General features: G+C 30.5%; 1 protein-coding gene across 1 annotated transcript; it reads left to right on the top strand.

Moving 5' to 3' along the window:
* Positions 1-16,804: 16,804 nt before the first annotated feature.
* LOC114325767 (uncharacterized) lies at positions 16,805-20,178 on the top strand. The gene has a single exon (XM_028273897.2). It carries the CDS (start codon positions 17,582-17,584, stop codon positions 19,715-19,717), a length of 2,136 nt encoding a protein of 711 aa, XP_028129698.2. The 5' UTR covers positions 16,805-17,581; the 3' UTR covers positions 19,718-20,178.
* The last annotated feature ends 7,641 nt before the right edge of the window (positions 20,179-27,819 follow it).

Raw genomic sequence — 27,819 nt, forward strand, 5'->3', positions numbered from 1 at the left:
GAGAAGAACTTGGGCCAATTCTCTCCTAAACGATAGCAAGGGTATATATATATATATATATATATATATTATATATATATATATATATATATATATATATATATATATATATATATATTTTATATATATATAAATGCCATGAATTATGGACTGCAACATCCAACAACCATGTTACAATTTGCCAGTATCATTTTTTACTGCAAATTGCTACTAGGTAGATTGAAACACCTTGATCCATCCAGTCGGTACCCACCATATTTTGTTGTATTCAGCAATATAGTGAGGCCGACTTACTTGAATGTGGCCTTTTTCTTCATGAGAAAATCTTTTTACCGTGCCCAATGCTGAACCATCACAACTCGTAGATGCTATTGTAACAACAGAGTTATCTTTTCATCGCACCAGTAACACTATCGCTTCTGCTAACAAAAATCCACGACTGAAAAAAAATAAGATTATGACTCCGTAAGCGCCCACCGCAACCATATGGTAACGGCGTACTTTGACTATTCCTACCGAATTCGCTACATTTAATTGTTGATAAAATACAACAATTTATAATAAGTTGGGGTATAATAAACTTAGTTTTTGAAGTTATACTTCTTTACGGGCGTAATGACGGTGAAATTTTATATGGTAAAACCTAGCGACCGGGAGCATGCGCATTATAACTATGTTCTGATTGGATGTTCAAATGACATGACAAAAATTATCCAATATGGCAGCTGTGGCACAGCTGTGGGACTGTGGTTTGGTTATAATGTATGCTTGTTGCGTTTTAAAATTTGTAGGAAGAGAAACAACAAACAAAAAGTTAGTTAATGGTTATACTGCCTTTTTAAATAGTTTTCATATTATATTTTTGGACTTATTTGCATAAAAGAGATGATTGTTGCATGCCAATGTGAAAGCTCATCAAACTGTGACTAGTATGAGTGCCGCAGATCTCTCTTATTCAAAGCTAAAGAATCTTTCACTGGTAAGTGTTTTATAAATAGTTGATCAAATTTTGTTATGATATTTGAACATAGCCACTTTGCACGACGCAAGTGATTGCGAAATTTATTAGTCGTTATACGGGCTCCGATACCTACCTTGAACCTACCAAAATACATAAGTAGTATGTAATACTTTTATTTACATAATTTGATTACCATCAAAATTTCTATCAATATTCACCTAATATATTGTTTTCTTACTCTATGTTTTCATCAATTCAAAATCAAAATAATTTAATTTACATAAGTTAAAAATGTCAAAAGGTTAATCTGTTTAGTTAGACGATCTTCGCATATAATGACAAGCTGTTTCTGTGGCGAAGTTTTAATGCGAGTGAATCCCAATACAACGCAAATACCAGCCGCGTGGTAAGTTGGTTCGAATCCCAATAGAAACTTTTATTTTTTTATTTTTTTTATACATTTTATGATTGTAAGTATATTTATTATATAATTTTATTTTCAGAAAATACGTATTTAGTTAAATATTTTTCCGACAATTAATGTTCAGAAATCATTTGTGGCATTTTTAATGTGTTTGTGTGTGTTTTATTTTTTATTATTTTAATTTTTGGCACTGTTTTAATAAAAATGTTTGAGAAGTAGTAAGTATAAATTAATTTAATATTTAAATAAAATATAAATAAAAAGTATATTAATTTCGTTTATAATCATATAATCATATAATAGAAGTATAACTTCTTACGTGCGTACAAAGTACACGCACATTCTTTTTTTTTTTTTTAATATGCAAATATAGTTACTAAAAGACTATCAAAAATTGCTTAAGCAAAACGGACGTCCATCTTTTTTATAAATTTAAACCACACTGTCATATGATTATATCTCTCGACGGTTGAGAAAAGGCTAAAATACGAATCCGTTACGTTTTATGGGTGCCTGAAGTATTCCTAGAAACGATAGTTCTCAAAATATGTGGCTGACTAATTCCATGGGCATACCGCAGAATTTTTAAAAATCGTGTGTTTTACGTTACCATATTGTAACGCTGGGCGCTAATGGGTTAATAAAAAAAATAAAATATTTAAAAATTTCAAAAAATTTCGTTTTTTTTTTTCTACTTTTTTTGCTTATAACTTAAAAACTGTTCATTTTAGAACAAAGTCGTATAAGAATAAAACAAAGATAATTAAATTTTCTATCAAATGCGATTGGTTAAAAATGTCTTAATTTATCACCCTTGCTTCAAAATAGCAAACAATATAAAATAAGGGGGCAAAACAAGCCTGTCCTTATTCAATGATTTTCCATCACTTACGTTACACTTTGAACCTTCCTAATAATTTTTGTAATGTGCTAAAACCGTACACCAAATTTCATTAAAATTTACTTACTAGATTTCGAATAATAATTTTACAATCTAAACTTTTTTTAAAAAATTAAAATTTTTTAAAATCTTGCACAACAAAAACTAGAACATACAAAGATTTGTCAATTTTTTTACATATAAAAAAGTACTCCACCTATCTAATGCACTTTACAGAATTGAAATCGGATTATTTAAGCAGTCTCAGCAATGTTTTAAATTTATAAATAATTTTTTGGCTTATAAAAAAATTAGTGCTGTGGCCAGGAGGGGGTGCTACGGGCTCCTTTATTTAGATGGACTTACCCAAGTTTTTTTATGTATTTTGACCCGTAGAACACGAATTTTTTGGGTAACAGTTGATCCGGATGTAGATAAGATTGTTATAAACAAAGAACTTGAGGAATTACATAACATCGATTTTTCTAAGCAAAAAATGTTCTTACAAGTTTTTTCGTAGGATGCATATTTTTCGAGATAAACGCGGTGGAACTTTAAAAAAATCGAGAAATTACAATTTTTGAACGCGAATAACGTTTGATTAAAAAATAAAATAGCAATTCTGCTGACAGCATTTGAAAGTTTAAGTCAAATTATATCGGTTTTAATTATTTGCATTGCTAAAAATTAATTTTTTTATTATTAAACAAAGCTATTTGTTTATAAGCCAAAAAATTGTTTATAAATTTAAAACATTGCTGAGGTCCCTTAAATAATCCGATTTTAATTCTGTAAAGGGCATTAAGATAGGTAGAGCACCTCTTTATATGTAAAAAAATTAGGCAACTTACTAAATGGTCTACTTATTGTTCAGAAAGATTTTTAAAAATTTGAACTTTTTTAAAAACATTTAGATTGCAAATTTATTATGCAAAATTTATTAAGTCGATTTTAATGAAATTTGGTGCACGATTTAAGTATGTTACAAAGAATTTCCTAAGCGAATTACTAAGGTTCTAAGTGCAACCAAAGTGGTTAAAAAATATTGAATAACAACAGATTTATTTTGCCCCTTATTTTGTATTTATTGCTATATTTCAGAAAAGGTAATACCTTAAGACATTTTTTACCAGTCGTATATCATACAAAATTCAATTATCTTTATTTTATTTCTCTACGACTTTGTTCCAAAACGAATCGTTTTAAAGTTATAAACAAAGAAAGCAGAAAAAATCGATGCTTTTCGAAATTTATAAATATTTTAATTTTTTTATTAATGTTCCGGGCATATTTAAGAAAGAGCATAAGTCAATTATTATTACTGAAGGTGTCACCTAACTTTATCTGCAAAAATCCGAATTCCACCTCTCACATCCAAAAATAGACGTTTTTTCGCAAATCCTTACTGGTCTAAAAATACAACCTCGAAATTTGGAAGATTTAACGGGAAAAATCAAGTTTAACTTGATTTTCCCGAAAGTACTCAAAAGAAATATAATAAGAAATATTGTCAAAAACTCAATTTTACTCTAAAAATAAAAACAGCAAACCATCTTTTTCTGCGTTTAACTCTACATCAATTTTATAGCATGTATTTTTAACCTTTTTTAATCCCATGCGACCTGCTGCAAGCCTTTAATCATATTCTAATGAAAGATATGAATTTTTTAAAGTAAAAGGTGCACATTTTTGAATGGTAGAGATTTAGATTATTAAAATGGTGTAACTTTTAATACCGACATTATAAAGAAGTCTATGAAGGTAAAAATCAATTATTACCACCGATTTCGGTAAACCTCAATCGATTTTCATAAAAATTAAAATGCTTAGAGGATACCTCAATACATACAAATGACATGATGGTAACTTGCACTTTTATCCAGGAGGTGGATGCTACCCCGTCTCGGGGCAAAAATTGTTTTATTCAAAATAACCCTATAAATCGATAGAGACAAATTCTAAACATAATTGGTTAAAGCAAGTTATTAAAATAAATCAATACTTTTCGAGGCATTAAAGATTAAATATGTTAGGTTTTCATGAAAACAATGCATTTTTTAAAGCAGTTTTTCATAAATAACTCAAAAAACATGTTTTTACAAAAAAGCTATTATTATCAAAATAGAAACTAATAGAAAATTGAATAAATTCCTTACTTGAAAAATATTTTAGTAATTAATTTAAAGTAATTTGTAGGTAACCGAAAGTATATTTTTTTTTTTCGGAGAGTATTAAATCTACATAAGTATAGAGATAATGACATTGATGATATCCATGATCGATGGAGAATTAAAAAACCATTCCGGTAAGTTCAAAGAATTATAGAGAAACATCGAAAGAAGGATAAAATATGCCAGAGTTATGGATTAAGAACGAATGTGAAGAAATAGAAAACTAAATCAAAAAATACGATAGCTTCAATATGTACAAAAAAGTAAACAAGACAGCAGTGATTCGAACGAATAGCTACTATCTAAAAAATAAACTACAGTGATGGGCTGAATATATAAATGAATTATTTTTGACAATAGAAACACTATTTCACAAAAAAGTACAAAATTTCACAAAAAACAGGTAGTGATATTTATATGGAAAGAAGAAATAAAAAATGTCTTAAGAAATTACTTATGAATCAGACTTGTGAACAACTCATTAAATCAATATTACATGTGATTAACGTCAAATGCAATATACAGTATATATATACATATATATTATTCTGAAGGATGACTGTTATTTACATTCATTATGTTAATATGTGTATACGTTATTATATCATTACGTTAATTGATCATTTGCTTATAGACGAGGCAACGAAGCATTAAACCTAGGAATTTTGTGCCGTAAGATGAATCGTCATGCAACTTTTTACATTCGATTCGTGAAAGTGTCAGGCAATTTTGTGAACTAAACTGATCTCAGGAAAAAAATTTGGTCCATGAGAAAAAGCATCTTTAAAGTGCATCTCGAAGAGATGGAAAATAAAAATTTAGGACTCAGGAAATATTGACGGAAATGAGTTCTATTTTTATACTTGGGGGTTTTGGAGGTCACTGAACACGAATTTCTTGACGGCGATGGTATCCGAGGTACCTGGTGCCCAGGATCGAATATTCGCGAAATGAAGATTGGATCGAAAAATTGAAAAACACGTGTTCGATATTTTTCAAAAATCTATCGAATGACACTAAACACGACCACCCAATGGGAATCCCCATGTTTTATTGCAGATTTCGATTCCTCATGAAAAAATAAGTAATAATTATTCGAAACATTTTTTAGAATTGTTAATAGATGACGCCAATAAATAGTGTTTTTCCGATTATAGCGCCATCTATCCAAAATTCGAAAAAATGTCTCGAATAAAAGTTACTTATTTTTACGTACGGAATCCAAATCTGGCATAAAAAATGGGGGCTCGTATTTAAGATTTTAAAGTTACACCCCACCCCACTTCTAAGGGGTGGAGTGGAGGGTCGTGTTGTATGTTATTCGATAGGTTCTTAAAAAATACAAAAGACTTATTTTTTAGTTTTTTATTTGGAAGCGTATTTCTCCAGATATTAGACCGTTTCTATAATTTACCTTACCTATAGTATGACGAAAAAATGGTTTTTCCCGATTATAGCGCCATCTATCCACAATTCTAAAAAAATATCGCGAATAAGAGTTGCTTACTTTTAAGTAAGCAATCCAAATCTGCAATAACAACCCCACCTTCAGGGGGTGAAGTGGGGTGGTCGCCCTTAGTGTCATTCGAAAGATTTTTGAAAAATATTAAACGCGTATTTTTCAATTTTTCGATCCAACCTTCATTTCGCGAATTATTCGATCGTCCCGCGAATTATATTCGATCGTTCCAGGCGACGAGCTCCACCTTGGGCACCAGGTACCTCAGAGACCATCGCCGTCAAGAAATTTGTGTTCACTGACCTCCAAAACCCAAAATATAAAAATTGAACTCATTTCCGTCAATATTTCCTGAGTTCTAAATTATTAATTTTCCATCTCTTCGAGATGCACTTTGAAAATGCATTTTCTCATGCACAAAATTTTTTGCCGGAGATCAATTTAGTTCACAAAATTGCCTGACACTCTCTCGGATTTAATGCAAACAGTTGCATGACGATTCATCTTACTATACAAAATTTCTAGGATTTGGGCTTTTTAGCGCTTCGTTGCTTCGTCTATTAAGGTGTTTCTAAAAATTATTCCTAAATATGTTTACAGAAAGTTAGAACTTAATATTAGCAAGACACATTTGGGATTCAGAAAAGGACTAGGCACTAGAGAAGCTGTTTGTTCTAAAAATGTTTTCACATAGCAATGCTTGGACGTTAAGCAAGGCGAAATTCAGTCGCAATTTTAAATTTACACGGCTATCGCCCTCCCTAAAGGTTAGAATTATAAAATTTGGGGCAGCTCAGAAACAAGATTCAATTCAATAATTATCCTCCCCCACCCCTTTTTATTATCTTCCTGCTAACTCTGGAATATTAAACGCACGAAAAAAATTGTTAAAAAGAAATTATTGTAGGAAATCTTATTTGAAGCAATTTTAGTTCCAGCCATTTTGTCGAAAAGTTGAAAATGACGTAGATATTGAACAAAAACAATTGCTATAAAATCAATCAGGTCTTAAAAAAAATCAAAGCTTAAATATAGGGTTTAGCAAAAAAATGAAAGAGATCGAAATTGTGTCAAATTTAATTATCTCTATTTTTTATAGGTACATTTTGTCTAAACTAATAATAAACGAGATAATTCAATAATAAAATTATGCTATAACTGTCACTATTTTCCCTCAGAACTCGGAAAATATCGACCACGAGAAAAAAAATTGTAATAAAGCAAATTATTAAAAATCAAATTTTCAACAATGAATTTTAGTTCTCATACTTTTTGTCGAAAAGATGGTAATACCGGAGATATTGAGCAAAAATGGTTCCTGCTTAAATAAAAATGACGAAAAGACCCCTAAAGATTCAAAAAATAGAATTTGGGGCAGCTCGCCATTCAAGGTTAGGCCTGTTAAGCCTCGTATTCACTTGTAGACCATGTTGCACGACGGTCTCGCAACGGTCTATATTTGAGACATAGACATGGTCTAGCTAGTAGAGACACTGATATTTGTCTCGTCTAGCGTCCACACTTTGATGTTAATTTTTGAGTCTCATCCTCGCGTGTCGTCGCCAACAACCATGGCGGACATTGGTTTATACGGAATGACTGCCTGTTTGATAATATTTTGTACCAAACTTACAAAAATTTAGATTATAAAAAAATGTGAGATAATTTACATAAAATTTAAAATAGTAACAGGCTACTGTGCATCTTGAATATCATAAAAAACAAAATTAAGGTGATACAGTAGCGATCAACAGGTAGCAAAAACGCGTTCCAAGATTGCGGCTGTAATTGTGAATATATTTTCGAGATATTTGGCACACGTATTTGTAATATAATAAAGAATGGCGGTACAGAGCCCAATTTGAAAAATATATTAATATGTGGAAATTACTCTGTAACTAAATACAATATTAAAAAAACGAGCCTGTATCGCCATTAAGAAGAACAAAAAAATACACTTTCTTGAAATAAACTTTTTTATCCGATGCCTAGATTTTGTGTCATTTGGCAGCTACTAAAATTTTTTATTTCATTAGTAGTTTCAAAATGACACAAAATCTAGGCATCGGATAAAAAAGTTTATTTGAAGAAAGTGTATTTTTTTGTTCTTCTTAATGGCGGTACAGGCTCGTTATTTTAACATTGTATTTAATTACAGAGTAATTTCCTCATATTAATATATTTTTCAAATTGGGCTCTGTACCGCCATTCTTTGTTATATTACGAATAAGTGTGCCAAATATCTAGAAAAAATATTCAAAATTACAGCCGCAATCTTAGAACGAGTTTTCGCTACCTGTTGATCGCTACTGTTTCCTCTTAAAAAATAAATGAAATTAAAAAATTAAGTTTTTCATTATTTTTTGTTATATAATTCATACACATTTTAATTTTTTCTCTTATTGCATTGTAGAATTGCTTCAAAAAGGAAATAAACGCTTCCGAACGATAATAGTGTACTTTTTTGCCCCAGATTTTCAATAGGTACCCAAACAATTAGTGAAATTTGTATACCGGGTGGTGAATTGGAAAACGGGCCATAGGAAACTCAATGTAAAATTCTAAATTGTTGAATTCCTGCTTCCCTAATTATTTTACATCAAAAGTCATGAGAAACTATTTGTAGAGGATTAAAATCTGTATTAAAAACAAAAGTTAAAATTGGTCTACGATTTAAACAGATTCCAAAATTTTGAAAAATAGAATACATTTGCCATACCTAAGTGCGTAAAAGTAAGGCCACACGTTACTATTTCTGACAGTACGCAAACTATTGACTGAATAAAACATCTTTATTATTACTACTTTCTCCTTAACTGAGGACATATTTTCGACTTTATTGTTTTTTAAACAATAAAAACGATAAAATAAAAAGACTGACAGTTCAAAATATTGTTAATATAATAATTTCATTGTGACCGAAGGCAACCTTATACACATTCTTGCACTGTGTGTGGCCTAAATTTGGCAAATACTTTGATAAAATTTATTATATTTTACAAAATTTTGGAATGTGTTTAATTCGTAGAACAAATTTAACAATTGTTTTCAATAAAGTTTGCAATCCTTTACAAATAGTTTCTCATGTCTTTTGATGTAGAATAATTAGGGAAGCAGGAATTCAACAGTTTAGAATTTTACATTGAGTTTCCTATGGCCCGTTTTCCAATTCACCACCCGGTATGAATATATATATCTGGACCTCGGAGGTAAACTACACTATGTAATTTTAAACAACTTTTCAGTAGAGCAGTTTGATTATTTTAAAATACTCATATATCCCATAATTAGGTATCTTTTGCTCTGACTCTGAAGGACAATGTGATCATATTTTAACCATAACATATAACTAGTTTGTACAATACAATTAATAAAACGTTAAAATTTGCCCTAATTACTGTAATTAATGGTATTTTACAGTGACATAGTGCAGTTTACCTCTGAATGTTTTGAAAATCTTATATATCCCATAATTAGGTATCTTTTGGTCTGAAAGATAATGTGATCGTATTTTAATCATAACATATAATTAACATTATTGTAATTAATCATAACATATAATTAATTACAATCCAACTAATGAAACGTTAAAATTTGCCCTAATTACTGTAATTAATGGTAATTTACAGTGACAGAGTGCAGTTTACCTCTGATAGGTTTGATCTATACTTATAAAATATTTATTAAATTTAAAGGTATTTAAGCCCAAAAAAATTAGCTAGGTACTTCTCATGAAACAAATTTTTATTTAAGTTAAATGCTATTACAGTAAAACCAGTGTTGATGGTCACCTGTCAAAATCGGCAACCTGTACTAACGGCCGTTTATATAATACGGGCGCGGCCAAATAATCTTTTAAGTGATGCATAACTTTTAAAAACTATGTGTATAATACCATTCGAAATAGAAACACCAATCTTTAAGAGAAGGTACACAATATTTTTGTTGATTGTTTATTACAATGTATTAATAACCACGATTTTTATAAAAACAACTATGTAACTATAAAAAAAGAATAGATAAAAACAAACAGATTTATTTCTGTTAAGAAGAACAGTTACCTATGACCCGTTTGCCGCTAGGTGCTCAGTGCACTAAGTCAACATAGTGTTGTTTGCCATCAGCACGCAGTTAGTAACTGTGAGGTAAAAACACCCAAGTTTACATGGCGCTTTTTACCTCTCAAATTATTTGAACAAAGTGTTCTATTTTTTTGGTAATTTCGTTTTCGTGGTCATTAGTCCTGGGTAGATAGAGTTACAAACAATGAAGTACTGAGAAGAATAGGTAAAGAAAAGGAAGTTGAACTTACAATTAAAGAAAAGAAGCTACAGTATCTCGGACATGTGATGCGGGGCGAGAAGTATGGTATCCTACGACTCATAATGCAGGGAAAGATAGATGGCAGAAGAAGCATCGGAAGAAGACGAATTTCATGGTTGAAGAACCTGAGAGAGTGGTTTGGATGCAGCTCGAAACAACTATTTAGAGCTACTGCCTCAAAAATTAAAATAGCTATGATGATTGCCAACCTCCGTAGCGGAGATGGCACCTGAAGAAGAAGAAGGTCATTAGTACCAAGCGCAGTATACCTCTAGAAAGCTCTTGGAGAGCTGAGTGAGTAAAATAATAAAAACAAAACAGAGCCATGTCGACATAGTCTAGTTTACCTCCGAGATCAAGATATTGCTTTTTAGTTCCTGACTGTGAATAAGATTAATAATATTATTTTCTAAAAATAGAAACTTTTTAATTCCTGGGTTTGACAAAAATTAATGACCTTATATAATTATTATGCTCAAGTACCTAATTATTCCAAATTTTCAAATAACTATAAACTTATATAGATAACTTATATATATAACTTATATAGATGCGAGGTACACACTATGAACTTGTTGCGCAACGTGTCTCAACGCTGCAGGTCGTTGCATCAAGTCTCCCATTTCAATAGAAATACTTTAAGCGGTGTTTAGACGCCGCGATAAGTCGCAGCAATTTGTTGTGACGATAAATTGCTGCGATTTATTGATTGATTGAAACGCTGTTTAGGCGCTGCGATATGTTGCTGCGATTTATCACGATATGATTGACCACGACACATTGAAGAGGGGGTATTGTGTACACTTTACACCCTTTAATAAATTATAACGAGTTTTCATCCGAATAGATCCTGTTAACTTCTTCATCACAAAATATAAAAATTGGGTATGTTATTCAGGGTATTTACAAAGTTATAACCAACTTTATATGAAAATCGTGACAAGTTCAACTCACTGTATAGATAAAAATGAGCACAACGGCAATCGTTTATTGATGCCATATTTTTTTATTTATTGTCAAAATTTTTAAAAATGATTGATATTGCTAATTTCTTTTATATCTAATACAGGGTGAGTTAAAACGCAAATACATTATTTTCTCAGTAAAATTTAAATGGGATACCCTGTATTTTATATCACTATTGAAAACTACCATTACCGTACTTTAATTTGTATACAACATTCCCTATGTCTAAATTAATTAGTGTTCGAGATATTTTCATTTTTCAAAGGAACAGTAGCGTGGCTACCCAGATCACCAGAATTTAGTAAACTGGACTGATTTTTTGGGGTTACAAGAATGAAGATTATAAAATGCCTCCAACAACAAGAGATTAGATGAAAAATAGAATACAAAGAGTATTTCGAAGTGTTAATTTACAAATGCTTCATAGTGTAAGTAACTCATTCAATGACCATTTTTAGGCATGCATAAAATGTGTTGGGCAGTCATTTTGAACAACTTTGTAATTACATAAATATTTAAAATATTTTAATTTTTTCAAAAATGTTCACATTTTTTTGTCAAATTTTTTACGGATAAATTATGTTTCGTTCTTTATTTGTTACATTGGCACATTTACATACAAAAGTAGTTTTTATTTGTTTTCACAAAATGTTTGTTTTGTGTTTGTTTTTTTTTTGCAAAATTTATAACTAATAAATAATTTTTCTTTCTTGTTTCGTAGACATACACACAAAAGCAGTTGTTAATTGTTTCAAAAATTTTGTAAGTATTTTGTGGTTGTTTTTTTTTGTAAAATTTATTACTAATAAATTATTTTCTTTCTTTAATTGCTACATTGTTACATTTATTACCAGATTGATAATCAGTAATCGTAAATTGTCAGTCTTAGACAATTCAGTCATGGCTTACTCAAAATTTGGAAAGTTTTAGACCCGTAATTAATAATTTGCTCTGAAAAATGAAAATATCTCGAAAACTAATAAATTTAGACAAAGGGAATATTTTATAAAAATTAAAGTACGGTAATGATACTTTTTGATAGTCACATAAAATACAGGGTGTTCCATTTAAAATTACATACTGAGCAAATAATATACTTGCGTTTTGACTCACCCTGTATTCAATATAGAGAAAATTAGCAATATCAAACCTTTATGAAAATTTTGACAATAAATAAAAAAATATGGCATCAATAATCCATTGCTTTTGTGCTTATTTTTATTTATACAGTGAGTTTAACTTGTTACGATTTTCATATAAAATTGGTTATAATTTTGTAAGTACCATGTATAAATGACAAACCTTTATATTTTTGTAATGGAGAAGTTAAGATGATTTCGAGTATAAAATAAAGTATAGAGTGTTCCATTTAAAAAAAAAACATAAGTTTGATCGGCCACTATGTTATCGAACACCCTGTAACATTCTAAATAATTTTGAAATGTGAATCTCAAAGTTGGCTACAATTTTTGTTATTAACTTTTATTGCTATCTATAACTATAACGGATCTACGGAGCTTTACTCAACTAATCAATCACCCTGTACATATAATTCTTATAGTTGGTAAAAGTATTATATATTGTTGATTAATTGGCAAAACCACATAGTATCAAATTATAAGCTTAATGGTATCCGTTTAATTTGATAGGTAAATAAATACTAATTCGGTATGATTCTCCGAAGTTGATGCAATCCATGCAATCCAACTCCAATTCAGATAAATAGCTGCGATGTACCGTTTACACACGACGATAAATTGAAACAACTCGATCGTTACAGTAAGTGGATGCAATCTATGAAATCGATGCAATCCAACTTCAATTCCGATAAATCGCTGCGATGTACCGTTTACACACAACTATAAATTGCAACAACTCGATTGATATCGATAAATTGCTTGATTTATCGCTGTGTGTAAACGCCGCTTTAGACATGCGATTTTTGGTCTCGCAACGGCCCGCAGTGCGAGTTTGGTCTCGCAACATGTCTATAGGCCAGGATAATAAGACAAAAATATACCCTGTTCGTGACACTTCAGCAGTCAGGGTACTGAAGCGTTTTTTCGACAGGTAATACCTATAGGAACTGATTATACGCTCTGAGCTTCGCTGGTGTCGCTCCTAGCGGTTACTAATTCAACTTTCACCGGTAATTTTTAAATTTATTATTTAATTGTTATCGCTTAATATTTACAACGCTAAAATGCAATTAAATTGTAATAGATTTTAAGATTTTGCTAATCATTTTGACGTTCTATTGATGAAATATTAATTTCTTACTTCGGATACTTTCACAATTATCATGTAGATGGCGCCAAGATGAATTTATAATTACATATTACAGAACATTAAAAAACGCAAATTCAGTATTTAAAACGTAAGTATATTTAAGGTAAAAATATAAACCACAGCTTTGATCAACTAATATTTTTTATAATTAATGTTTTTAATTTTAATTTAAAATTAATCACTTTGACATTTATGTCAAATTTCCGGTAAACGTTTACAGACTTGTCACTACTGGCGCTCACGAATTTATATATATCCCCTCTACGTACGAGCTCACAGCGTATAACTATTTCCTGCGTAGGATCTGGCGGCCATTTTTATTTATAAACAATTAACTGTCAAAAAATTGAATTTTCCCCTTATTTTTCAAATCAACGGAAAACAGTGAAACTTATGATTTTTTTAGTACAAATATCTTCTAGATTATGGAAATAGCTTTAAGATGACGTATTACAAAGTTTGATTTACTCATTTATTGGTAATCTAATTGCGAAAAAAGGTCGGAATTGCAAAAAAAAAATATTTTCTAAATAAATGTTTTAAAAATTACCCTACAGCTTTGAAATTTTTGTCAAATGAGGGTTCTTTGGTCCTTAATATTTGATAAAATTTCAAAGTGATTCATTCAATTGTTTAAATTTTATCCAAATTGTTTATCCAAGGGAGCATTTTTTTGCAATAACATAAGTCAGAACTATTCATATAACATAACTATTCAAGAACTAGAACTAACGTTAAGAGAAATGAAAAACAATAAAGCTTCTGGTCCCGGAGGTATTCCAATTGAACTCATTAAGCACAGCACGACACAGGCAAAAGAAATTTAATTGAAATATTCAACGGATGCCTTTCAGGCAATAGTGGCGTGCCCTCTGAGTGGAAAAACTCCATAACTACCCCTATATACAAAAAGGGTGGTAGAAAAAGTTGTAATAATTACAGAGGCATTAGTGTGACCGGCTCAGTTGGAAGACTGTACGGACGAATAATAAAGAAACGGATAGAAAAGGAGTGGCAAGATTCCGAAGAAAAAAGTGGATTTAGGGCAGGTAGATCATACACAGATAACATTTTCTGCATAAGGCAATTACTAGAAAAACGTTCTGCTAGAAATCTAGAAACCCACATGGTATTTGTAGACTTAAAAAAAGCATACGATACCGTTCCCAGAGAAAAAATGTTTGAGGTATTACAACAAACCACTTTAAATAGAAAATACATCCAAACAATAAAAGATCTCTATGCTAATGCAACAACAGCAATTAAAACTGGAACGAAACTTTCAAATACCTTTGAAACTTCGAAAGGCCTTTTGCAGGGATGCTGTCTGTCGCCCACTTTATTTAAAATTTACCTTACACAAGTGTTGAAATATTGGACTAGGAAATGCCAAACAATGGGGATACCAGTAGGAGATTCTTATTTGTATACGTTGCTATTTGCTGACGACCAAGTTGTGATTGCTGCTGATAAAGATGACGCCAGTTACATGATTAGAAAATTGAAAAAGGAGTACCGAAAATGGGGTTTGGAAATGAGCAAGGAGAAAACTGAATACCTTGTAGTCGGAGGTGATACTGAAGACTTAGAATTAGAAGGGGAATACATAAAAGGATGTGATGAATTTAAATATCTATGTTCTATTTTTGACAAAAACTCCCCATGCGATCAAGATATAGAATATCGAATAAGTCAAGGAAGACAAGCTATAAAACAGCTGAATGGCATTTGGTGGAGTACAGGATTGCAAAATCAGACAAAGAAAAAAATCTACCAAACTATCGTGGAAGGAATTGTCCTGTACAACTCGGAAGTGTGGGAAGTCAAAGACCGACAAAATAAACGACTACAAGCTTTAGAAATGGACGCGCTTAGAAGAAGCTGCAGAATATCTAAACTGCAGCATATCCCAAACGAAGAAATAAAAGAAAGAATGGAAGTAGAAAATGATATTATAGACAGAATAGAACAAAATAGATTGATATGGTGTGGGCACGTCCAGAGAATAGGACCAACAAGATGGCCCAAGAAAATGATCCAGTATGCACCACCCGAGAGAAGAAAAAAGGCAGACCGAAGAGAACATGGATACAAGATGTAGAGAAAGCAATGAACAGTAGACAACTCAACGAGGAAGATATTCGTGACCGAAAAGCATGGCGAATAGGATGCGGGAAACGGCGAATGCTGTAGAACACCCGATGTATATATATATATATATATATATATATATATATATATATATATATATATATATATATATATATATATATATATATATATAATATATATATATATATATATATATATATATATATATATATATATAAGTCAGAAAAAAATGACTTAAGAACCATTCCATAGGTGTCAAATGAAAGAGCATGAGCTACATTTTCAACATGGTTTAAAAAAATGAATAAAAGTGCATTTATTAGTAATAAATAATTATGCAAAAGTATCGTCAATTTTTCTTTATAAAGTTTTTGAATAACTTTTTCCAAAAAAATTAATTTTTATACCCTGTTTTAAGTGCACAACTACCAAGTAATGTTATCTATATCATAATTGATAAAAAATTGTAATAAATATGTATAATTTCTTATATAACAAAATAAAAAGTTTATAGGGAAAGATTTACGATACATTTACATAATTATTTATTACTAATAAATGCATTTTTTTATTCACTTTTTTTAAACCAAGTTGAAAATATAGCTCATGCTCTTTCATTTGACACCTGTGGAATGGTTCTAACGTCATTTTCTTCTGACTTATGTTATTGCAAAAAAATGCTCTCTGGGATAAACAGTTTGAATAAAATTTAAACAATTGAATGAATCGCTTTGAAATTTTTATCACGTATTAAGCACCAAAGAACCCTTAATTGACAAAAATTTCAAAGTTTTACACTAAGTTTTACAACAGTTATTGCGAAAATAATTTTTTTTGCAATTCCGACCTTTTCTCGCAATTATATTAACAATAAATGAGTATATCAAACTTTGTAATACGTCATTTTAAAGCTTCTTCCATAATCGCGAAGATATTTATACTAAAAAAACCATAAGTTACCCTGTTTTCCATTGATTTGAAAAAAAAGTGAAAAATGCTATTTTTTGACACTTAATTGTTTATAAATAAAAATGGCCGCCAGATCCTACGCAGGAAATAGTTACAATTTGCTCTTATAGGTATTACCTGTCGAAAAAACGCTTCAGTACCCTGGCTGTTCAAGTGTCATGGAAAAAACCTTATTACCCTGGACTACTACTGAAACATTTTGAGACAGTTGCTTAGACCAAAATCGCGCAACGTGTCTTAGTCCATGTGCACAGTGGGCCGAAAAATTCAAAAAGCGGCCATAAATCGATTTCGATGAAAGTATTAGTCTGGCTTTCAGAATTTGTAGGTACTCCGAGAAATAGATAAATAATGTTTTCCTAGAATTTGAAGCAGGTAGAAGGCATATTGCGGCAGCCATCGGTTCTCAAAACCAGACTTTTGTGTTAGGATCATTTCTTTGCGAACATTCATTTAGTGTACTACTAAATGTCAACTAGTGAATGTGTGTTATAAAGTGTCTGACTCAAGTGGTTAATTGTACAGAAAACTTTCTCAAGGTATGTATTTTCATGTTATATAAATACTTATGAATCAAAGTTAAATTAGTATACATATAGATATAATTACTATGTAGTCGATTTTATTGAAAATTTTATATTATACTTTAAAATTATGTTGAGATATAACATATTTTCCGATCCGATCCGGCTTTGAAAAAATATTAAAAAAATAGCTTGATCATTCCCTAATAACATACTAAAATTTGATAGGCGCCTTCAAGCGCCTTTTTGAGATATTTTGGTTTTGCTTATCGATATGCATGAACCATATCCAACGAATGTATTCTGTAACCATAACAGCACATTTTATTTTGTTATTTAAAATGTAACACCTAGTAATTTCTATTTTCTTGTTGCGTTACTTTATTTACCTTGATAGAGAATATAGTTAAGTTTGTTCGTAATGGTGGTTGTAAGTCTTATTTCATTTGCGTCTTCAAAAAATTTTTTTTATGTAATGTTTTTCTATATTTTTCACAGTGAAAATGGTCACCAGAAGGCAACTGTTTGACGTTTTGTATGAAAAGGATAAGTTACAACGTTCCAGTCGCACAGAATATCTGTTCAAGTATTTGGTGAGACACTACAAAATTGAAAATGATGCAGACGCCATGTTAAAAATGAGGATTTTCACTTCAAAGTTTTGCAACGTCGTTTATGCAAAGCTTGATCAATGTGGGAGAAAAACGGATAGATTTGTGAAAAATAATACAGCGTGGTTAAGTGTATGTGTATTTGAAGAAACTGGATTAGAAATTGATCCGAATGCTGAGCCACAACCAGGAACTTCATCTGGAGGTAGGCGTGGTCGTCCAAGCAAAGAATTTTCTGCGAGTAGTGTAAGATCAAAACGTCGAAAGACTTCAAAGCTGTCATCGACGTTCGAAACCGAGGAGCTTACTTTAGCTGCAAGGAGAAAACTAAAGACTGAAGGAAAAGACGATGCCGCAAAACTTGTCTCTGAAGCACTTTTGACTCCGACTCGAGCCGGTAAAATTAGGACAGCTTGGCAGAAAGCTCAGAAGTCAAAAAAAATAATTCCACTCACCCCAGATGAAGCGCTATCAGTAATGATTGAATCAAAAGATACCAAACATTCATATCTTGTTCACAGACGAATAGCAAAAGAACATTTTGCTGATATATATCCGTCTTATCACAAGCTTCGAGAAGCAAAATTACGCTGCTATCCCCGAAAAGAAGGACAAACTGTAAGTGAGTCATGTGCAGAAATATTATTACAGGACCTCTTAGATCATACAGTTAAACGGATAGTAGAATTGCAAAAACCAGTTCTTCGTTCATTATCAACTGAACTTCTAAAGAATTTGAAACTGTTGCTGAAATGGGGATGCGATGGAAGCACCGGTCATTCACAATACAAGCAACTTTTCTCCGATAATAGTTTTGGTGATGGCGATTTATTTCTTACATCCATAGTGCCATTACAGTTATATGCGGAGCAACCTGGACAAGATAAAATTATTGTGTGGCAAAATCCCCGTCCATCGTCAACTCGATTTTGTAGACCTATACGCTTTCAGTTTAAGAAAGAAACGAAAGAGCTGACGGTACAGGAGACATCATATATAGAAAATCAAATTTCAGAACTTCAACCCACTATTGGTATGCTGGATAGTGAAGAAATTGCAGTTTCTCATGTTTGTGTGATGACGATGATAGACGGCAAAGTGTGTAATGCAATAACGGAAACAGCTTCTTCACAAACATGTTATATATGTAAAGCAACCCCCAAACAAATGAATGACATCGAAAAACTATTAAAGAGGGAAGTTGTCCAAGAAAATTTGAAATTTGGATTGTCAACTCTACATGCCTGGATCAGGTTTTTCGAATGTTTGCTGCACATTTCCTATAGATTAGAAGTTAAAGTTTGGCAAATTCGAGGAAGTAACAACAGAGCAGTTTTTGAAAACAAGAAACGTACCATACAACAAATTTTCAGAGACAGAACAGGTTTGCTTGTGGATATACCTAAGAGTGGAGGTAGTGGAACTACTAATGACGGCAACACAGCTCGACGATTTTTTGCTGACCCCTCACTGTCTAGTGAAATTACTGGCATAGATAAAGATGTCATTATGCGATTTGGTATTATATTACGCACCTTATCTTGTGGCTATGCAATCGATGTGCGAGCTTTTGAAGAGTATTGTTTGGAAACCGCAAAACTGTATGTCGCTAAATATTCATGGTATTATATGCCTTCTAGCGTGCATAAAATATTACTCCATGGAGCCATAGTAATCAAGGAGGCTATTCTGCCTATCGGTCAATTGTCAGAAGAAGCCCAAGAATCAAGAAATAAGGATCTCAAAAGTTTTAGGGAGAAACATACACGAAAAATTTCGAGAATATCAGGAAATCAAGATTTGTTAAACAGGCTCCTTATAACTTCAGATCCAGTAATTTCATCTTTGCGGCAGTACCCACTCCGAAAAAGTTCAAACATATCTTCTGAAGTTGTATCCTTGTTGAAGGCGCCCTCGTTAGAATCAATGGAAGCAGATTCTCTTAGAGCTCTACAACTTAATATGGAAAGCCGCCAAGTTTCTTCATCCGACGAGGAAGACGACAGCGCGAGCGACGTAGATTTTTAGTGGTAAGCATACTATTGTATTTACAAGGGCGGATCTAAGGGGGCCCAGGGGCCCATACCCCCCTTGGGATTCACATTTTGAACTGATTATAAAGTTAAAAATTAAATTTTAGTATTTAAGTATATCAAAGTAAGTTATAAGTATAATCTTTTAAGCACTAATATATTAGATTTTAAATAGACTTTATTTCATGCCATTTTTACCCCCTCCCTTGCTAGATTTTTCTATCGCTATGCCCCCCCTTGAGACTTTTCTGGATCCGCCCTTGTTTATTTATTTAGAAGCTAATAAACTTGTTACAGAGCGGAATTTTTATTTTTATACCTATTACCAAACATATTTTGATAAATTTCTCTAAGTTTTTTCGAATTTGTACCTAAATAATTTATAATCTTACTATACTTAGTAACAAGTAACGTATTTTACGGTAATTCATTTTATTTTGTTAATATTTTTTAACCATATAAACAATTAATTGCATAAAGATGGAAAAGTCTACTCAATGTAATTATTAACCTTATGGCCCCCCTAAAAGTTACGCCTGGGTAGTTTAATTTTTTTTATTATTTTTTCCTTTAAAAGACTACAATTTTAAAGCCCTTCAGCCCATTTTCAGATTTTTAACCGCTTTTTGCATTTTCTGGCCCACTGTGATGTGGTGAGACCGCTCCCGTCTGGAAAAATTTCTGATTCGGTTTCTTTGTGGAGTCCTATTCAAAAATGTCCCCTTTAAACAAATCTAAAGGGTGCCGGGTAGAATTGTTGGGCAGAAATTGTTTAAAAAATTTTTTTAAACAAATACAAAAGATCACTTTTTTTGCTTCGAAACATATATTTTTAAGTTTTGTCGGTCATTCTGAACAAGAAAGGTATCTTGTAAATTGTCTCAAAAATTGATAGTTTTCGAGTTATAGGCGATATAAAATCTGAAAAATGCGAAAATACGCATTTTCGAGGCTTAAAAACTCATATTTAAATTAGTATTTTTGTGGTTGCCAGATACTTGAATTGAAGTTTAAACATTCAGCCTCAAGATCCTGAAAAGAGATTGCATCTAACGTTAACTTAAACCATCGTTTTTTAATTGTTAGATATGCATGTCCATCCGATTTTTTTGCCGGAGCATTTCAAAAATCTCCAATTTTGCTCCGAAAGATATTTTTTATAGATTCCTTGGGATATTCTAAATAAAATAAGTTTTCTGACATTTTTCTCAAAAGGTAACAGTTTTAAAGTTATAAGTGATTTAAAATCCGAAAACGCGTTTTTTGGCATTTTTCGGATTTTAAATCGCTTATAACTTTAAAACTGTTAACTTTTGAGAAAAATGTCAAGAAACTTATTTTATTTAGAATATTCCAAAGAATCTAGAAAAAATATTTGTCGGAGGAAAATAGGAGATTTTTGAAATAGAGCGCGCCGCACCAAAAAAAAATCGGATAAACACGCATATTTAACAATTAAAAACAACGGTATAAATTAAGGCAGGCTAGATGCGATCACTCTTCAGAATATTGAAGCTGAATGTTTACTCTTCAATTTAAGTATCTGGCAACCTCAAAAATACTAATTTAAATATGAGTTTTTAAGCCTCAAAAATGCGTATTTTCGCATTTTTCAGATATTAAATCGCGTATAACTCGAAAAATATTAATTTTTAAGAAAAATTAAAAGATACCTTTCTTATTTAGAATGACCCAAAAAATCTAAAAATATATGTTCCAGGGCAATAAAACGTGATCTCTTGTATTTGTTTAAAAAATTGTTTAAACATTTTCTGCCCAAAAATTCCGTCCGGCACCCTTCAGATTTGTTTAAAGGGGACAATTTTGAATAAGAATCCACAAAGAAACCGAATCATACATTTTTTTCGGACGGGAGCGGTCTCACACATGGACTATCTATTATGTGACTTATTATCTAACCCGACTGGAATATAATCAAAATTTGGTTTTAAATATGAGATTGGAAAACTTAATGCAGGTAATTGGATTTCAACTGTTGAATCAGTTATAACTAAACAACTGGCTTGATTACACATCCCCGGGGAAACGAATTATGTCGAATATACTAATATAATCAATCACCATTGTACTGGTGCTGAATACAATCTCATTATGACCTGTTAAACAAGATATAATATGTCTGTATTGCATGAAAACATTAATTTGAGCCAATACCAAAAATATTTGTTTTCTAAATCTGATCAAGTTTTCGACTAAAGAAATATAAACGGTCGATTATGAATACAAAACTACACTTTATGCAATTTGCATAGATTTTAAAGAAGATCTATTACAAAAAAATATTAAATCAAGTGTGCAGGCAATGAAATATCTCGCCCAAACAAGAACAATGATATAATTTTAATAAAAAATAGAGTCAAAAACACAACAAGAAAAGAAAATACTTGAAGAAGGTTTAATTAAAAACGAAATTTGAAGTATAAGTACTACTAAAGCAAGGGGATAAACTGTCTACGTCTACTATACTCAATTTAATACTTGAAATTTGAATTTAATAATTAGTGCCACCCACGATTTCGTTGAACCCTCATCGATTTTCATGGAGTAGTTAGAGGATACCACAAAGAACAAGGGTGATATGACGCCAACTTGCGCTTTTACCCTGGGGGTGGATGCCACCCCTATTCGGTGGTGAACATTATTTTAATAAAAATAATACCATATGTCGATAGAGGGACAAATTTTAAGCAAAATTTGTTATAGAAAGTTATTACGATAAATCAATACTTTTTGAGTTATTAAAGATCAAAAATTTTATTTTTTCCTAAATAAAATGCATGTTTCAAAGCTCTTTTTCACGTATAACTCAAAAAATATAAGCTTCTACAAAAAAGTTATTATTACTAAAATTGAAGACAATAAAAAACTGAATACACTCCTTACTTAAAGAACTAAACTAATGTCAATTCAAAGTGAATTATGGGTAATTGAATGTATATTTTTTTCGACGAGTACTCAAATCTAAGTATTCAAGCTTAAATAACGGGACAACGATGCAATTTATAAAATATACATTTTAAACACTTGTCAAAGCACTTCTGAATACCTACCAAACGAGCTCCAGAAAGTTAATAGCATCTAAATTAAGCAAGTTATGACGAAAATAAGAGAACCCTTTCGAATTTGACCCAGGGCCTAGTTTTGGCCCAAAACTAACCTTTCAAGCATCTTGCTAAATGATGTTTTATTCAAAAAAAATCTCAAAAATTTAATTCAAATGATATGACGTCTCAAAAAATATAGTTTTTGAAATCTTCGTAGTTTTATAGAATTACCACCAATTTAAGACGCTATTACTCAAGTTTGAACAAATCTATTACAGTTTTGTAAGTGCTTTTTTAAAGCTTAGGATGTAACCTTTAAAATGCACTAAATTATTTTACTTTAGAAGTGAAATGATCTATTTCTTTTGGAAAAAATTAAGAAGGATAACAAAAATGCAATACAAAAACCGAAAATTACCAGCTAAAAAAATGTTTATACAAAGTGATCAACACTTTTTTCTGTAAAACTTACCTAAAATACATTTAATAATAATACATTTAATAATAAGCTTCAACAATAATAAATGTTCAGCAAAAAAAATTGTTTTGGCTCTTATACAGTATGTCTGCGTAACTTGGAACCTATTGATAACTTTTTCATTATCAGTTTTACGAAAAAAAGTTATTATTTATAAAATACTATGCATCGTATATAATATAAGATGCAATCATCAAATATCAAATTTAATTAATTTTATACGAGGTATGTCAAAAATATGAATTTCACTCAAGAGTAAAGTACCCTTTACATTTCACAATATCGAAAATTGTTATTAAGAAAAGTTGTTTGGAATTAAAAAAATTGTTTTAGTGTTTAATTACATAAGTGTAAGTTTTTTCCGTAAAAGTGATAATAAAATAGTTATCATAATTATAATAAAATGATGATGAGTATCCGTAATTTGAGAAAAAACTGAAAAAAAATTTTTCGATTAGAATGATGTAGAATGATGATTTTTTGATATTCTGGAATATAAAGGTACTTTCCTCTTTAATGAAATTCATATTTTTGACATAACTCGTATAAAATTAATAAAATTTGATATCTGATGGTTAAGTTTTAGATTTTTGACTATCCTGAGCATTTTATGAAGAATAAATTTTTTTCGTAAAATTGATAATAAAAAAGTTTTCCATGTGGTTCCTAGCTACGCATACATACTGTATAAGAGCTTCTGTATAAGAATTTTCAAATTGCAATGCCATATTCGGATTCAGCATAATCAAAAACAAAATAGAAACACATTTTATCAAAGTAAAATGATGAATTTACCGATATTTTTAAAATTATTTATACAAAACAATTGTTATTGTTTAAACAATTAATAAACATTTAGCGGCCAAATCTGCGAGTAGAACTTTTTACTTTAACAAGTATATAAACTAACAAAAAAAGTTTTAGAAAAATATAAGCTTGTTTGAATTTTTCCGAAACAATGCATATTTTCGTTTTAATTGCACTCCCCTAATAGGAATGGCACATTTCTAATATTCTGCCGATTTTATTAACGCAAATATGTGTAATTTTAAAATTCCGATTTACCTTATTAGTCTTTATATCCATTGTGATATTTCGTTTTTTAACATTAATGACTTTGATTAAAATACTTGTTTGTAAATTGCATTACATACTTTTTTTTTAAATATTATTTATTGCGTCTTGCCGGTAGCAAATTTAAATATAATTAATGATACCTTGTATGTCTCTCTATAACACTTGTTATTAATATAATTTTTTCAAATACTGGTATATAAATATTTCAATTAATATAAATATATTATATACAGGGTGTTTCATTAATAATTGTCCATATAGTAACTGGAGAAACCTTAGCACAAAATACGAAGATTTAACCTAAAACACTTAAATAAAATGTGGTTCCTTACTGAGCTACAGGGTGTTTTATCTAAAAATTTAAAAATTATTTTTACTCAGAATTTTAAAACTATTCGACGTATCCTTTTCACACTTGGTAGGAAGTATAGGTACTGTACAAACTACTAAATTATGTTAAACATATGTTTCTGTCTATTACCAGAGGCGTACAACGGGGGAAAGTGTATGGTTGACCCTTTCCAAATTCTACACCACTGGCGGAATTGCTATTTTAGTTCAATTTTTGGATTCTCCAATACTTTCTACGAAAATAATATACTCTTCATTCGTAACGATAAAGTCATTAGTTTTCGAGATCTTTGAAGTTAAAAATGAAACGACACGGTTATTTTGATGAATGTATTGTGTCGCTTCATTTTTAATTTCAAATATCTCGAAAACTAATCATTTTATCGTTACGAATGAAGAGTATATTATTTACATAAAAAGTATTGAAAAATAAAAAAATTACACTAAAATAGCAATTTCGTCAGTGGCGTAGAATTTGGGAAGGGTAAACCTGCTACTATCCCCTGCCGTACGCCTCTGGTAGTAGCTAGAAACGTCTATTTATCTTAAATTAGTAGGATGCAGTACCTAAATTTTCTGCCAAGTAGGATAAGGATACGCCAAATAGTTTTAAAGTACTGGGTACAAATAATTTTTAAATTTTAATCATATGAATCATACCATAAATTAATCAAAGTAACTGTGTCGTTTCCCATTTAACGTCAAATATCTCGAAAACTAATGACTTTATCGTTACCATTGAGGAGTATATTATTGATGTAGAAAGTATTGGTGAATCTAAAAATGGCACTAAAATAGTACTTCCTCCAGTGGCGTAGAATTTGAGAAGGGTCAACCATTTACTATCCCTGCCGTATGCCTCTGGTAGTAGCTAGAAACGTTTGTTTATCATAATTTAGTAGGATGTATAGTAGTCGCACTTCTGCCAAGTATGAAAAAGATACATCGAATAGTTTAAAAATTCTGGGCAAAAATTGTTTTTAAATTTTTAGATAAAACACCCTGTAACTCAGTAAGGAACCACATTTTATTTAAGTGTTTTAGGTTAAATCTTCATATTTTGTACTAAGGTTTCTCCAGTTACTATATGGACAATTATTAATGAAACACCCTGTATATACAGATTGTCTCATAAATTAGTAAATTTTCAGAGATGATATTTTATAATTCTTAATTGATAAATTTACTATTTCTACATTGTCATCTGATACTTTACTATTCGCCGTTTGTAAATTTGTCTCTGTTTTTTTTTTAGCTTTTTGCAACATTTCTCTGTACGTTTGACCTCTCCTCTCTTTAAAAGCATGACGCTTAGTTTTAATCCTAACCAGTTGAAATCTAGAGAAGTCAATAGAGAACGAAAACATTCATTGTTTCGGAAAAATTCAAACAAGCTTATAGGTACATATTTTTCTAAAGCTTTTTTTGTTAGTTTATATACACGTTGAGGTAAAAACTTCTACTCACAGATTTAGCCGCTAATTGTTTATAAATTGTTTAACCTTCCGATGACCAACCTTTTTTTGTTACACGGATGACCAAGGAGGGAAAATGACCCCGGTCAAAAATGTCAAAAATGACAATTAACAAAAAAATGAAGTTTTTTTTATGGCATGGACTTTATGTCATTCAGCCAGTCACAACATGAATATTAGTGTCATGTGTAGTGTAGTGTGTATGTTGAGTAAGTGTCTTGTTACTTTGCAAAGTCGACGTCATTAGCGTAAAACTACTTGGAATTACACATAATAGACGGTATTTTATAAACATCCACTTCAGAATATATTTTTTATTCGTAAAATATAGGGAATTTTTTTTATTTCAAAATAGGAGGATATCTAGAATGATATTAAAGTCAAATAAAAAAATAATGAGTTAAAAGTTGAAAATACTTTTGAATTTATTAAAGAAAAACATACGCTGGGGTCACAATTTCCCCGCTTGGTCATCCGAAGGTTAAACAATAACACTTGTTTTGTATAAATCATTTTAAAAATATCGATTCTGTATGCTGAATCCGAATATGGTATTACAATTTGATTCAAAGATTTGGAGCCCTTATACAGTATGTCTGCGTAACTAGGAACCATATGCTAAACTCTTTTATTGTCAAATTTACGAAAAAAAGCTAATATTCATAAAATGCTTTGTATAGTCTAAAATCTAAAACTCAACCATCAGATATCAAACTTTATTAATTTTATACGAAATATATTAAAAATATGAACTTCGTTATAGAGTAAAGTACCTTTACATTTCAGAATATCAAAAATTATTATGTTTTAATAAGCAATAACATCCCTTTACTTGAAAAAAAAATGCAAATTATTTTCAAATTACGGATACCCAACATCATGTTATTGAAATTATAATAACTATTTTATTGTCAACTTTACGAAAACAGGTTATTCTTCATAAAGTTCTCTATCTGGTCTAAAATTTAAGATGCAATGAGATATCAAACTTTTACAATTTTATACGAGGTATGTAAAAACATATTATGAATTTCGCTTAGCAGTTAAGTAAATGTTTAGTTCACAATATTGCAATTAGAAGAATGTAATTGGATATTAAAACATAGTTTTTAATTTCAAACAACTTTTTTAATAACAATTTCGATATTGTGAAATATAAAGGTACTTTACTCTTGAGCGAAATTTATATATTTTTTGACATACCTCGTATAAAATTAATAAAATTTGATATCTGATTGTTGAATCTTAGATTCTATACGATGAAAAGCATTTTATAAAGAATAACTTTTTTTCGTAAAACTCATAATAAAAAAGTTATCAATAGGTTCCAAGTTACACAGACATACTGTATAAAAGCTATTTTTTGAACATTTATTATTGTTTAAGATTGTTATTAAATGTATTTTAGGTAAGTTGTGCAGAAAAAAGTTTTGATAACTTTGTACAAACATTTTTTTAACTGATATTTTTTGGATTTTGCATTACATTTTTTAACTTTCTAAATTTTCTCACAAAGAAGTTGTTTATTTTATGTCTAAAGTAAAATAATACAGTGCATTTAATCTTGGGCTTTAAAAAACACCTATAAAATAGTAATATTTCTGTTCAAACTTGAGCAATACCCTCTTAAAGTGATAGTAATTCTGTAAAA

This window comes from Diabrotica virgifera, chromosome 1 (assembly GCF_917563875.1).
Source record: "Diabrotica virgifera virgifera chromosome 1, PGI_DIABVI_V3a".
In the NCBI taxonomy this organism is placed as follows: Eukaryota; Metazoa; Arthropoda; class Insecta; order Coleoptera; family Chrysomelidae; genus Diabrotica; species Diabrotica virgifera.

What these genes read in the sequence shown, in the direction of transcription:
- LOC114325767 (XM_028273897.2), top strand. Translation starts at nt 17,582, where the DNA reads ATGGTCACCAGAAGGCAACTGTTTGACGTTTTGTATGAAAAGGATAAG.